The sequence below is a fragment of the Mytilus edulis genome, chromosome 6, assembly GCF_963676685.1.
Source record: "Mytilus edulis chromosome 6, xbMytEdul2.2, whole genome shotgun sequence".
In the NCBI taxonomy this organism is placed as follows: Eukaryota; Metazoa; Mollusca; class Bivalvia; order Mytilida; family Mytilidae; genus Mytilus; species Mytilus edulis.
Window position 1 is genome coordinate 24529336 of NC_092349.1, and position 16542 is coordinate 24545877.

Below are 16542 nucleotides of genomic sequence, written 5' to 3' on the forward strand. Positions count from 1 at the left end.
AAAACGACGTCAGAAAAGATACTTATGTCTATTTACATGTTTAGCGTCACGCGCAGTGCATTTGGAAGTAGCATTTGGATTAGATACGGACTCATTTCTTAACGCATTTTATCGGATGGTGAACAGGCGAGGTCTTCCGAAAGAGATGATTTCAGACAATGGAACTAATTTTGTTGGAGCAAATAGAGAACTGAAAGAACTTGTTGCGCTTGTAGACAAGGATAAAATACATAATTCAATTAGTAACCAAGGGATTAAGTGGCATTTCAACCCACCGTTAGCTCCGCATTTTGGTGGTATTCACGAGACAATGATAAAATCGGCAAAAAGGGCTATTTATGCAATATTAGGAAATGCAGACATTAATGATGAGGAACTTTTAACATCATTTACCGGAGTTGAAGCACTGATAAATTCGAGACCGCTTACGTACCAATCTGCCGATCCGAAAGATGATACACCTTTAACACCGAATCACTTCTTGCAGGGACAATTAGGTGGTCATTTCGCTCCAGAAACCGTTGATAATACTGATTTTAACCCGAGAAAACGATGGAGAAAAATACAGGAATTAATTAGACATTTTTTGAAACTTTGGATTAGAGAATGGTTGCCGGGACTTAACAAACGTGACAAGTGGACTAAAACAAAAAAGGGACATGAAAATCGATGATATTGTGCTTGTGATGAATCCGAACGTTCTGAGAGGACATTGGCCGCTTGGCAGAATAATCGAAGTTTTCCCTGGCAAAGATGGACATGTTCGCGTTGCAAAAGTTTCACTTGGACAAACTGTATTGATAAGACCAATAACAAAACTGTGCCCGTTAGAGATCGAAACCTCCGAAAATGACAGTGATAAATAATTGAAGTATAAATGTGGACATATATTTTCATTTTAATTTAGACAGTTAAATATTTTGAAATAGTTTTAGATTTGACAATTGAACTTAGACCAAAGACAGTTTTATGTTTTATATCGTTTAATTATTGTTTGTTTGATTGGCTTAGAGCAATCAAGAGGGGGAGAATGAATTGAAGACAATAGCTTTTTAGTTTTTATTAGTATGATTGTTTATAGTTAGGATTTTTAATAGAGTAGAAATCGGTTTTTATTGATTGCACTTATAATTTTGCAAGTTTATTTTTATCGTTAATTTTCAATATAATTATGTTGAAATAGAGCTACATTTTCGTCTGCTAAGATTAGTTAAAGATAACAGTATTTTCCAAAGAATTTATTACTGTGTAGAAAGTTAATGGTTAATCTTAACGGTATTTCTAAATTTTATGACACCTTCAGTAGGTCAGTCTAGTCATTTAGAGTTCAAGTAAAAATCGTCTGCACGTGCAGCTGTGGCTATTTAATTTAATTACTTTGTTTTGATCATCTCTGGGAATCAGGTTAAATTAGTGTGAAATTTGATGTCTAATGTTCAGACGTAGACAGATCGTCTTTATCATGCGATAAGTTAACATCGAAAACAATGTTGTGAAATTGTATTACGAAAATGATTGTATATATTGTAAATATTGGATTAAAACGTAGTTATTAGCAAACATTCGTTAGTTATGTGATATGGATATAATAATGCTATTGGTATAACGTTATCGTCGAACTCCCAAATCCCAAATCGTCGAACTTTATATGAAACAATTTATTCCACTGCACATTTCAAATCGTCTCCGCAACAAGGACGAAATTAGAGGCACCAGTAGTTAGACCATATAACGTCGTATAAATCAGTCAAACGTGTATTGCTGTTATAAATGTAGTTTAACCTTAGTTTTAGTTATCATATTATGCAGAGCATCATCAATTCTAGGCCATTTAATATCTTGAATAAAACTAATTAGATATATTTTCATCTGATATTGGACAAAAGATGTTGCCCTTTTATGTAATATAAGTTACGATTATTTAAAAACGCTTATTAAACAGCCAAATGGATTCACAAAAGTGAAAATAGTAGTAACAAATCCGATTGAATACAATTATCTGCCCAATTTATTGATTCTGTACCGATTGTTTCAAATATGACCAGAGATAAATGCGCCTAGTCCGACCTTGAACAAATGAAGCAGAACTAAAGAAAAGAACTGCCTACGAATCATAAAACAACAAATATATGGATTAAACATTGAAACCTTATCAATAAACTCATCATAGATACCAGGACTAAATTTTGTATATACGCCAGACGCGCGTTTCGTCTACAAAAGACTCATCAGTGACGCTCGAATCCAAAAAAGTTAAAAGGCTAAATAAAGTACAAAGTGGAAGAGCATTAAGGACCAAAATTCCAAAAAGTTTTGCAATCCAGTTAAGGTAATCTATGCAAAATTTCGGAATGAACTTCACGCTTCAGTTTTAACTCATTTTTAATGTCGATCAAGTCGAATGTGTATTTTACATTGATTGATACTAATATTTTTATGCTCACTTGACAATTAATGATAATAAGCAATCCTAATCATTTAGCATGATTTGGTAACTGTAAATTAAGAATTTTATTCCGATGTTTTTATTACTGAGATATATGCAACCGAGTTATAATTGCAACACTTTAAACTCCCATTTTGAAAATTTGTATATGAAGAAAACAGTATTTTTCTCAATATCGTAGAAATTAAAATCGAATTTTAGTGTTAAATGACAAAATTGCAATAATAAATGTACGCAGTAATTTCTGCATTTACAGTATTCCAAGCTTGAATAACGAAAGGTTACACAGGACCTTATAGTATTGACCATACAAATTGAAGTTTAAAACTTGATAAATGTTATCTAAATAACCTGGTACTCCTCCTATATAAATCATAATACTCATTGGACATGCATATCACCATATAAATCAGTATGTCCCTCTCTCTTTTTAATTGTATTTGCTTACACACAAAAAAAAATCAGCTTGACCTTGGTGGATAGTTATTTCGTTTGCAATCCTCAACACATCTCAGTTATTTTGTATTGATTATCTTCAGACGCATTTATATGTTGTAAAAATGTGAGATATTTTCAAATCTTAACAGTTTATCAAACTGCTGGTTTCTTGTTCCAAAATCGGTTAGCACCATGTCTATAAAGTGTCGGGAACAGCCTTAGCTTGAATTGGTAAGGTTCGCTGACGGCACTATAACAATAAATCTGGATAACAGCAATATATTATTTGAGCATATTATAATATCATTTCTACATTTTTCAAAGAATTGTGTTAACACATTATGAAACAAAATGATCATGATGATGTTTAGATATGATTCCTCAATTTTAAATACGTAACGTTTTCAAGATGCATGCACAAAATTTTAAAATGTTGTTAAATGTTCAAAAAACATGTCACTTAAATATTTCTTTGAGCATTTTTCAAATTATGTTGATAACTAAAAAAAAAAAACATTGCCTAAGAATAATTACCCATATGCCATAAGTAGAACCTTATTGTCATACATATTATGCTACCTATAAACGAGGTTTTATCCACTGTTTTCTACAGTAAAACATTCCTGTAAAAGCAATAAGGATTATGACAGTTGTTTTCCATTCGTTTGTTGTGTTTAAGTTTCTGATTTTGCTATTTGATAAATCATTTTTCGATTTGTGAATTGCGTTGGAGTTCGGTATTTTCGTTATTTTACTTTCTACATAACATCCGATTTTTTTAACAACGATTTAATAAGAAGCCTTATTGACATTTTTTGAAAATATTATATGATTCCTAGATTTATCAGAGCATACACACGTTGAATGCTTATTTCAAACATTTTCAGAGTCTTAAGTAAAACAAACCCTTCTTTTTATAAATTGTTACTTGGATTGAGAGTTGTCTTATTGGCACTCATACCACATCTTCCTATATCTACCTTCTGAATAATTAACAGGGGTGTGGAAATATTTGTTGTGAGCACTTGTCCCAGGGCAAGTGAAGCCTAAAATTTTACTTGTCCGGAAATTTTTTTACTTGCCCTGATGATCCCAATAAATATTGAAGTATTTCTTGTTAGCTAATATATGATTCTAACTTAGCACTGTTGTGCATCACAAACAAATGAAATCTATTTGTTTATATGTGTAAAAAATTAGGAAAGTAGGAAATTGGTTAACATCAATGGAACAGAAATATAACAGCAAACCAACCAATAAAATGACATGTAAAGGGCAATTTTACAGAAGTTTTTGAATAAAAATTGTAGCCAGTAGGTACATATACTAAATTTGAGGACTGATTGAAGAAATGTAAACTAAATAATAGATAAATTATTGATTTTGTGGTGTTTCTCTCAACTGACACACTTGTTTTTTTTCTTGATTATTTATTATTGTCTTGATGGGCAATTAAAGCGTCCCTTCTATTTTCCACTTTGACAACACATAATGTTGACCTTTCATCTATAAATAAGACAAAAACTTAATTTATTTTCCGAATTTCCATAGAAAGCCAGGGGCAATCTGATATCCACGATGTCTGAAATTCTCGCTTCCGGTTTTTTTTTGCATTTAAAGGGAAATCACACTATTTAAACTACTAATACCAATTCATTTAAATTTTGCGTTTAGACAGATCATACTTATTTCAATATTTTAGGCGAAAAAAAAATTGGGGTCACCGATGTTGTTTTCGAGATATGACGTCATCAAAAAGTAAAGAATTGCGTTATACCGTAATATAGAAATAGCGCTCAAAAATGCTAAAAGAAGGCAAAATTATTGAAAAACGATGTTTAACTGGTTTAACTAAAACAGTCAATTGTAACTTTTATCTTATACACATTTATTTTTCTCAGTTTCCTTATTTTTAAGGCCTTTTTACATTTCCCGCCATTTTTAATTGCCGTTTATTATAGATTTTTCTTGAAATAAAAAAAATCTACTAATGTTTTTTCCTTCAAACTTCTGCATTAGTTGCAGCTTCAGGGGAGATTTTAAAAGCATTAATAAAAAAAGGGGGTCACCGATGTTTTAAATCCGCTACAGTGGAAATAATCTTATTATCAATTTATGGCGGGAATTCTAACTTTTTCTCTAAACGTTATAGAACGACGTTGCTAGCATAGCAGCATTTCTTGCAATGCTTGGAACTATTGGGTTAAAATTATATATATATATTTTTTTTTATATAATAATATTTTTTTAAGGTATTTTTTAAAAAGAATTAATTTACGGCTTGCAGATTTAGAATCTTCTACTTCGGAAGATTGATGGTATCTGGGCTGAAAAGTAACACGTTCCATTTAGACTAGAAACAGAATAAATTCATTAACTTGTCCGTTGCACCGGGAAGATTAAACCCGAAATGCCGTGTTTAAAAAGCCACAAACTCGGCACTTAAAAAAAAGCCCTCAATGACACCGTTTTCAGAAGAAATTTAAAATTGGCTAACATTTCTGTTATTACACAACGCTCCATAATCGACACAAATTAAGTTCGAGTTCCAGTTTTATATTGATTTCGAATATTTTTTCAAGTAAGATTTCTAGTTTAAGCTCGAGTTACACTTAGAAACTTCTTGAGTTATACTGTTAGACAGAGTAAAAATTCTGGTAAGAGTTTAAATTTTGAGATCCGATGAAATTAAGAGTAAGAATGTGGTTTCTATTTTCTGTTGGTGCACCTCTTTTTGTTTGAATGTATATTCTTTTATCACATTTATCTTTCATTGTGGTAAATGCACCTATTTTTGCCAATACTGATTAATGAGGGGGGGGGGGGGGGGGGGGGGCAGGACCTTTTTCGGGACGTCGGGATCAATTGTTATTAAGCTCGGGATTTCGGGATTGACCCTTTCGGGATCCGGGATTTCTTTTTCCGATGTTCGGGATGTCAGTTTAAATTCTGGACCTCGGGATTTCATGTTTTTAAGACCGGGATTTCGGATTCAGGACCACTCTGACCCCCCCCCCCCCCCTCATAAATGATAGTTAATTTGAAAATAAATAATTGAATTGGTGTGCCAATATTTTTTAAGCACTCTATGATATATCATGTTGGCTATTTTTGTTTAAAGAACCAAAGAATAAAGAGGAAAAAAACTGGATGTCTTTTTCAGTCACGGTCTCCGACAATATCCCTTATCACTGTCGACAGTGATCACATTGAGTGATCTAAACTCGAACCTACATCTGAACTTTTATTACTATTTAGAACGAAATTCATAACAGTGTGGTCGACAGTAAAACGTTTATTAGTAATTGTACTGAAAAGTTTACCTTTAACTTGTTTGTCGTGGGCGATGATTTTATGCTCACTCAGTCTATCGGAGGCCTTCAAGTGGGGATTTAAATAATCATTTGTTACACATTTTGATACATAAAATGAAACTTTCTTTTCACATATCATTTAAGGAATTTATTTTAAATAATTGTTATACCATCACTTACAACAGTTTCACTTTTAAGAATATGAATGTCCAGAGCTGATATCAATAAATAATAATAATAAAAAAAAAGTTTATTCATGGTAAAAAAAAACCAAAAAAACTTTTAAGTGTTAATAGGGACCCGCGTTATTTCAGAAAATATCTTATTGATTAAGAGAACAAAAACTTCTACGTTGTGATCATTTAAGAGTGGCCTTCTATTTATTCAATGCTAACCATGTAGGTTTTTTTTTTTTTTTTTTATATATATACCATAAATCGATTCGTTCATTCAGATATTTGTCAGTTTGCCTTGGCTCTTCAAGTCCAACACACAACTTCTCTCGAAATTGGTATTTTTCTTACAAAAATTACATCCATGTGATGTATTCTTTTCATGGAGAATGAATGTTGCACCTTATTTTATTTGTTATCGTTTTTTTTTGTGTGTATCATTGACGTATAAGACAACCTGAGTCTTCTTTATTCAAATTTAAAACATACGAGATGGCAATTATGACACAAAATAACTAAATTAAACTTACAGCAGAAGAAAGATAATGAACATCGCTTTTATAGTCTTCTAAATATCGAAGACGCGTGGTCTTTTTAAAAATGATGTAAATTTATAAAGGAAACAACAAACAAAATAGTTCGAATATTTATATTGGAAAAAGTAACGGTGTGTAAATCATAACAATTATTTTATTTCAATGAAATTCACTGTTGAATTTTTTCCGCTGCGAGCAAATTTTTAATTTTGGTCGCATTTTGAAAATCAATAAATCTTGTATTCTTGTTGGAAGCTGCACTGTGTAGTTTATACCCGTTTTTTTCAATGCCACACAAATCCAACACAGACAAAAAAAAATGGTAGGTTCAAGAAATAATTGATGCAAACTATACTTTATTGTAGTTTTAACATGGGTAGGCATTATATTCGTGATTATTTTTGCCCGAGCGATATCGAAAAACTATTATAAAAAGTGTCCTAGTTCAGTGAAAATGTACGTCATACTTATTTCCTAAACAAATAAATAAACAAACATTAATTAACATACAACACTACCAAAGGCCAGAGACTCCTTACTTGTATGATTTTGTAAAAAAATGCATCTTTTTAAAACAGTCGAAAACAAAATTGTCTGTCCAATGGAAAAGTCGAAGCCCAAAAAAAGATGAACAGTGCATTATAGAAACATAGAAGCTGGTTGCAAAAGTTGACGACAAGATCTATTTTATAACTTGAGTATGGCCTAATACTATTAACCTGAAATAAATATATTTATAGCAATTCCCTTGATACGAAAGATCTACATGTTGCCTTGGGCTTTTTTTTTCTTTTTTCTTTTTTGCTCTTTGGTTGGGTTTTTGTCTCAATGACAATTCAATTTTCATTCTTATCATAGATATAACTGCATGTTAAAATAAGAATATGAAGTGTGATAGGCAATCAGACACATTCTTTCCAGGGACCAACAGGCGTTATCAAGCTATAGGTCCCCGTATGGCCTTCGACCATTAGCAAAATACACACTTTATAGAATGAAAGCTCCAAGAGGTCTTGGGATGAAAAAAACAAACACAAAAGATGAGCGAGAAAAAAAATAGGGATACCGCATGGAAATTGGAAAATCAGCATTAATTTAGTCAACTCACTTAGTTGAAATTAAAGACCTGGCGAATTTTAGCCTTTTGCAATGGATGTGATGTATGTTTAAAAAAAATCATGGTTTGTTTAGACATTTTTATAAATCAAGTCTTGTTTTTAAATTATTTGCAAGTAAGTTTTAAGTCATGAACAAATAATCACTCACAGAAAGACGTCAAATCCATCAACAAAAGAAAAAAATTAATAGACGACCGACAACGCACAGAATATCATGTATGTGTTCCGGACCATATGAGTATTTGGACCATACGCATATATCATGACCATAAGGGTATACTAATATGGTCCAACCATACACGTATGGTCCAAATACTCATAAGGTCCGGAACATATTTTATTTGCGATCACAAATGCACGAAGACGTCCATTTCTATGTAAATTGGGTCGATTTTTTTATATAGATAAGATGAATGCGTTTCTGTTGCCAAGTGTTTTTCACAAGTATAGTAGCAGTATAGCAGAACGGTTTAAGTTTCCTATATACACCAAATGATACATTTTGCCAATACAATAACGTAAATGCATGCAAATTTCACAAGGTTTAATCCAAATAGCTTTCTTACTATCCAATAACTTTCAAGTACGAAAAAGACAGGGCAGAAGTATATTTTGTCTTTATGTTTCGTATTTGCACAACTTTTGAAAGTGGATTATGCATTCGTTCTAAAATAAAATTAGACCAGATAAAAGTTAAAAGATTACATAACTCGACAATCGCAATTGTTAAATCCGAAAAAGATAATCAATCAATACATGCATTCAGTAAGTCATTCTTTTTTCTGAAAGAACATGGCTTTGCGATATCTTATTATGAAAATTGATTGTCGAAACATAACAAAAACACAAGTAAAGGACGTTTAATTAATCAATATAAATCAAAACACAAATTCCTGATTAGTATTTCGAATTATTTTATATAGGCGTTGAGAACCTTTGGTGACCCCACGGTTTAAATGTTTATATTAAGGACGTCGTGAGCAATGGGCGTTATAGACGAACATTCACCTAATCTGTCCCAGTCAATGGGATATTAAAGTGCGCCAATCAATGTCCATATCCACACAGTTATGAATTCGATTTTTTTTACCATTGTTTTCTTGATTTTTGCAAAACTTTCAGTGGCAAATATTACATGAACATTAGCACTAAACATTTGTCTATATGAGTGGAATTTTCTTTCACCAGACGGACCATTAATGTGTTTGTTACAGTTTAGCAGTACTCTGTGAGACATGTGTATATCTCTACATAAATATATATATATGTGTGTGTGTGTGTGTGTGTGTGTGTTAAATATTCCTCTTGTTGGAGACTGGTAAAGCCAAATGTATAGTACGTGTTGAATTATTATACGCCCGGTTACGGGACGTATCATGGTATACATCTGTCCGTTCGTCCGTCGTCAACATGTCGGACATTAACCCAAAAACGTGTTAACCAATTGGCATAAAACTTTAAAAAATTATTTATATCTATTAACGTGAACTCCCTTCCTTTTTTTTTTTTATAAATTTTTATTTTACGTTTTCGAGTTATCCATTAAAAAAGGGGGACAATTATAACTCAATGTCGCTTTCATCAATTTTCATACAACTTTGATAAATTGTTTATATCTGTTGATGTAAATACCCTTTTGATTTTCATAAATTTCTAATATGATATTGAGAAGTAATGAATCTTTCTGAAATTGTACCACAAGGTTCCATATCACAAATGAAAGGCTGAAATTGATTTAAGGGGTACATGTAATTGCTCAAAACGTTCAGGAATTAGGGGCCACAACCAAGCATTGTACTAAAATTACTATTTTACAATAACTTGTGTTATGGATCTATCTAAAATTGTACTACAAGGTTCCATACCACACAGAGAAGGCTGAGATTGAGTTTTGTGGTAATTACTCCAAGAGGGGAGGGGGTGGCGCTTCATTTTTTTTTTTTTTTTTTGCAAATTTTTCGAAATATCTCAAAACGAAATTTCCAATTGAACAGTATTGCACAATAGATTTTTAATACCTTTGACCACATTTATTTTGTGTCAGAAACCTATATTATGTCAAAAATTTTATCACAATCCAAATTTAGACCGTATCAAGCTTTAATATTGTATCCAAACTTGCCCCACCTGTTCAGGGTTCAGAGGCGTAAGATATCAAAGGAACATTTGGGAAAGATGGACGACAGTCACACTTAGATCATTTCTGTCGTCACATGTGAAATAAATAACGATTTCAAATAGGACTTCCCACATTTACGTCCAGTGGCAAGTTTAATGCATATTCAGAACTAGAACATATGAATTTTACTCTGCTTTGTAAAAACCCGACAGGCTGAGCCGGATAAATACTTATATGAAATGAGATGTTTGATGAATTATTTATACATGTAGTTTAGAAGACTATAATAGTTATGACGTTGCATGCATGTGATATAAGAAAACTGTAAGTTGAAACTCATTGTTCTTATTTACAAACCTCTTTTGAACAGAAAACTACAGATTCCGATAGCTATACATTAACATGCTGGTACTCTTGGTCTATATGTACCCCCCCCCCTGAAAATATACGCTGAACCCTACAAACCGCATCGCGGCGATACGCTGCCAAAGTTGTGCCATTTCATGACCACTTTCGGCTATTTTTTGTATACTCTGTGAGACATGTGTATATCTCTACATAAATATATATATGTGTGTGTGTGTGTGTGTGTGTGTGTGTTAAATATTCCTCTTGTTGGAGACTGGTAAAGCCAAATGTATAGTACGTGTTGAATTATTATACGCCCGGTTACGGGACGTATCATGGTATACATCTGTCCGTTCGTCCGTCGTCAACATGTCGGACATTAACCCAAAAACATATATACGCTGAACCCTACAAACCGCATCGCGGCGATACGCTGCCAAAGTTGTGCCATTTCATGACCACTTTCGGCTATTTTTTTGCCATACATTTTGTCCATTTCGAGTAGCATTTTCATTTTTGCACTTAAGGTCAAGATGAGTCCATAATATTTTTGGAAATTTAGAATTCAATTAGATATTGAACATATACATCAGAAAATTAAAAAAAAATTATATGTCACCGATTTCGGTATCCAGAAAATGGTCGGAGAGGGTACTAAGTTACATTGAATATGCTATGAAATTCCAACGTTCTTAGTGTTGATTATGCATGATGATTATGTGTTTTGTATTGGTAGATACTTTTTATCATAATGGTCTGGATAGTGGGTCATTCATTTATTAATGTTTATTTTGTGTTTCCAATATATTTTATTCTTTATATTTTAGCACCTCATCATTCAATCTTTTTTTTTTTGCCTTTTATTCTGCAGTATTTGCCCATTATTTTGTATTCCGCAGGTAAACCCCAATACAATCTAGAAACTCGTTAGTACAACATATCAGTTGTAAAAAATATGATATGTCCATTATCATTTCTCCTGCTTTAGTGGAACATCCCTTCGAGCGTTCGCTTTTTCATAAATTAGCAACCTTTACGGCGGAATCGAAAACGGTGACGTCATAATACAGTTACGACACTATGGCGGCGCCGAGAGCGATGCGTATAAACAATAGTGTGATTTCCCTTTAAGGTTTTCTACTCGACTTGTGACTGTTTTTGTCTTGCTTGCCCACCTTTTTATTAAGTATTTATCAATCTGAATCTCGATAAAAAAATTAAAGAAATGACACTTCCGGTAAATGATGGATAAAACCTAATCGACGATCCCGGGTCAACGGACAAAGCCAATGCAATAATACGCGACTCGGGTTCGCATACTTATTTTTATTTATTTTGGTAATCGATCTATTTCCTGTATCATGAAATATTTATTGTCATCATGAACATTATGTTTTTACTTGCTGAACATTGGTTTCTTTTACATAAATTAAACATCTTTATACGTTTTGAAATTAATTTTATGTTTTTGTTGGATTTTAACTTTGTCTTGTATATTTTTTTACTTGTCCACGGGCAACCAAGACAAAAATAATTACTTGTCCGGTTGTTCAAATGTACGAGTCGGGCGAGTCGGGCATAGCATTTCCTCTGAATTATATAAAAAAAAACGTGCTTGCAGTACATTTTAAGTGTTTTTTGTTCATATTCCAATTATTTAGTCACGAGTTAATAAAGCTATGTCGACCTAACTATCCACCATAATAACTGTTCAATACCAAATATGTCATGATAAAATGAAATGTACTAACTGCATCATATTGTGTCACGTTAAATAACTTACTTGTATGTACGATACAATTGAATCGAAGACTACTGGCTACATTGAAAAACTAAACTGATGGAGAATAGTTTATCTGCTGCTGCTAAATAAAGATATGTCAACTCGTCCCTCACATGCATAAAAGTGTAATCTTATTAAGAAAAAGACCCACTCGTCAAACTAATGCCATAAAAAAAACAGTTTAATACCTATATGTAAAGACATAAAAACACGCAGGACACATAAAATCTAAAGAAAGAAATGCCAACTAGTCCCAATAGTTAAAACTTATTACTCATAATAAACAACATCGAAAACTTGATTTACTAATGAAAATTGTACATGTATGCAACCCTTGCTTTTTCAAGATATCGAAACGTGTTGTGTTTATCGCATTGCGTGATTACTGTTATTACTTAAAATTAAAATAAAAAAGTGTACAACTTGTCAGCCTCTCCCATCCGTAATTTAGTCAATGTATACTACACTCAAAAATGAAAGCATTGAATAATACAATGAATAAAGTCGAACCAAGCTGATGTAGAGAAAATTATGTTTCCACTTGTAACCTCCGGATGATGTCAAGTTGAAATCGTTAATAATCACACCCTTCGTCTTCCTGTTATGATGAGTCTACATTCAATTTATACTTTTACCACGTAGTACTTATCTTCTTTATACATATTTTCAAGGTCGAACTAAATTAAAAACAATATCAAACATGTACAGTTTGACTTATCACATATATTTCCCGAATGTGGTCTTTTTTGGGGGGAGACTGATCGTGTTTAATTGGTAAACATTACTTATATTCGTCTGTGATTCAAAATTTGTTTATTTTCTTGATGTGATATTTCAGATTGCTGGTTTCTGATGCATTCTGTTGAACTCTTTTGTATACAATTCAGTTGAATACAAAAATTCGCTATCATTACATGATCATGATAATTAGAAACAAGAAACAAAAACATTTGTTTTCATCATCCCCCCCCCCCCCCCCCCCCCCCAAATCATAATTGTGTTTGCAATGAAATCTGGAAGACACACACCAGCAACAATAACAATACTATTATTATGCCCCACCTACGATTTTAGAGGGGCATTATGTTATCTGCTCTGTGCGCCCGTTCGTCCGTTCGTTTGGTCGTCTGTCCCGCTTCAGGTTAAAGTTTTTGGTCGAGGTATTTTTGATGAAGTCATCATGATAAGTTGTCCATCATTGTGGATATATGGTTTTTCATGATGTTACAACCAGGATAAATTATTCATATTTCCATGAAATAATGATCTGTTGATTTTAATAGTCCAAATACAAATTTATGACCGTCACAAGCACAGTTGATTTGAAATATCTTAAAGATACAAGTATAGTCTCTTTGGTGACTATTCTATATAAATATTTATATATAAATACAAGTTAAATTTACATAAAATTGTGACCAATATAATTTACTGATCATCTTTATTTTTAATGTCACACAAATTTAACTTTGTTTTTGTTATCAAATGAATTTGAAGTCCTTTATGTCGTCATGATACGCTGTCTACAGGGGAGGATATATGACTGTCCCTGATGTTACATGAAACAGAGGACTATTTGACATTAGATGATGTTTCACACGTAGATGATGTTTCACACGTAGATGATGTTTCACACAGACTTTTTAACATTAATGCCTCTTACATTTTAAAGATATATTAATATTGTAGTTTTTATTTTTTTATTTAGATTCATAGTCTTAAGAATTTTTGTTTAATTTCTAGAAGTTTATTTATTTTTATACTTATTTAAATTTTTATTTACATATGATTAATTTTACTTATTTAAACTTGTATTTACATATGCTTCTTTTTTACATTATTTTGATATTTTTCATCCTTTAACTTATTTTGGTTTTTAAATATACACACAGCTACATTTATCATTTTCAGCAGAGCCTATTTGATAACACAAAATCAACAGGTGCTAACTTCAAGGATATAAATTCTTGACTAAATTTTTCTTGTTGACAATTACCGTAGTTAAAAAAAAATTTGACAAAAAAGTCAACCTAAAATGTAAAATATACTATAAGTCACTGTTGGGGCATTTCTTCCTGCAAGGAAAGACTACTGTTTCTGTAACTGAATGCTAGTCATGCTAGTCATTCTTTCTATTTTTTGGGGAAAGATGCTATTGCACCATAAGTACCTATAATTGTGAATGCTGGTCATTCTGTCTTTGTTTTGGGAAAAGACCGTATTGCACCCTAAGTACCTATAATTGTGAATGCTGGTCATTCTGTCGATGTTTTGGGGAAAGACCGTATTGCACCCTAAGTACCTATAATTATACCCCCGCTTTAAAAAAGGGGGGTATACTGTTTTACCTCTGTCTGTCAGTCCGTCCGTCAGTCCGTCCGTCCGTCAGTCCGTCCGTCCGTCAGTCCGTCCGTCCGTCCGTCCGTCAGTCCGTCAGTCAGTCCGTCCCATGAAACTTTCGTCACATTTTTCTCAGGAACTACACATCCACCCTTTCTGTAATTTGGTATCAACATTTATATATGTCAGCTACACCGTGTGATGCGTTTTCAGATTCATCCCTCGACAACTTCCTGTTTACCGAACACTTCCATATTTTTACACTATTAATATTATCCACTTGCGGCGGGGGTATCATCAGTGAGCAGTAGCTCGCAGTTTCACTTGTTGTGAATGCTGGTCATTCTGTCTATGTTTTGGGGAAAGACGGTATTGCACCCTAAGTACCTATAATTGTGAATGCTGGTCATTCTGTCGATGCTTTGGGGAAAGACCGTATTGCACCCTAAGAACCTATAATTGTGAATGCTGGTCATTCTGTCTATGCTTTGGGGAAAGATGGTTTTGCACCCTAAATACCTATAATTGTGAATGCTGATCATTCTGTCTATGTTTTGGGGAAAGATGGTATTGCACCATAAGTACCTATAATTGTGAATGGTGGTCATTCAATCTAATTAAAATATTGATCTCTGATTACGTTATACTACATATGTAGTATAACGTAATCAGAGATCAATATTTTAATTAGATTGGCTGGTCATTCTGTCTATGATTTTGGGAAAGACGATATTGTACCCTAAGTATATATTATTGTGAATGCTGGTCATTCTGTCTATGTTTTGGGGAAAGACGGTATTGCACTCTAAGTACCTATAATGGTGAATGCTGGTCATTCTGTCTATGATTTGGGGAAAAACGATATTGTACCCTAAGTATATATTATTGTGAATGCTGGTCATTCTGTCTATGTTTTGGGGAAAGACGGTATTGCACTCTAAGTACCTATAATGGTGAATGCTGGTCATTCTGTCTATGATTTGGGGAAAGACGGTATTGCACTCTAAGTACCTATAATGGTGAATGCTGGTCATTCTGTCTATGATTTGAGGAAAGATGGTATTGCACCCTAACTACCTATAATTGTGAATGCTGGTCATACTGTCTATGTTTCGGGAAAGACCGTATTGCACCCTAAGTATGCTGGTCATTCTGTCTATGTTTTGGGGAAAGACCGTATTGCGCCCTGAGTAACTATAATTGTGAATGCTGTTCATTCTTTCTAAGTTTTGGGGAAATACCGTATTGAACCCTTAGTACCTATAATTGTGAATGCCGGTCATTCTGTCTATGTTTAGGAAAAGACCGTATTGCACATTAAGTTCCTATAATTGTGAATGCTGTTCATTCTGTCTTAGTTTTGGGGAAATACCGTATTGAACCCCAAGTACCTATAATTGTGAATGCTGGTCATTCTGTCTATGTTTTGGGGAAAGACCGTATTGCACTCTTAGTACCTATAATTGTGAATGCTGGTCATTCTGTCTATGATTTGGGGAAAGACCGTATTGCACCCTTAGTACCTATAATTGTGAATGCTGGTCATTCTGTCTATGATTTGGGGAAAGACGGTTTTGCACCCTAGGTACCAATAATTGTGAATGCTGGTCTTTCTGTCTATAATTTGGGGAAAGACCGTACTGCACGGTCTGTGTATATCTGCGTCCATTCGTTTTGAAATATCAAAAACAAAAAACAAAAAACGAAAGCGTTTTCATTTTTCGTTTTTGATTTCTTAAAAACCAAAATGAAAAACGAAAGTGTTTTCATTTTTCGTTTTTGATTTCTTAAAAACCAAAATGAAAAACAAGAGTGTTTCCGTTTTTCTTTTTTTATTTCACAAAACAAAAAACGAAAAACAAAAGTATTTTCATTTTTCATTTTTGATTTTTCTAAAACTAAAATCGAAAAATGAAAGTGTTTTCAT

General features: G+C 32.9%; 1 protein-coding gene across 1 annotated transcript; it reads left to right on the forward strand.

Annotated features, from left to right (window-relative positions):
* The first annotated feature begins 145 nt into the window (after window positions 1-145).
* LOC139526301 (uncharacterized) lies at window positions 146-673 on the forward strand. Its single transcript, XM_071321431.1, has one exon. It carries the CDS (start codon window positions 146-148, stop codon window positions 671-673), a length of 528 nt encoding a protein of 175 aa, XP_071177532.1.
* Window positions 674-16542: the final 15869 nt, after the last annotated feature.

Coding starts and splice junctions, on each gene's coding strand:
- LOC139526301 (XM_071321431.1), top strand. CDS start 146: ATGATTTCAGACAATGGAACTAATTTTGTTGGAGCAAATAGAGAACTG.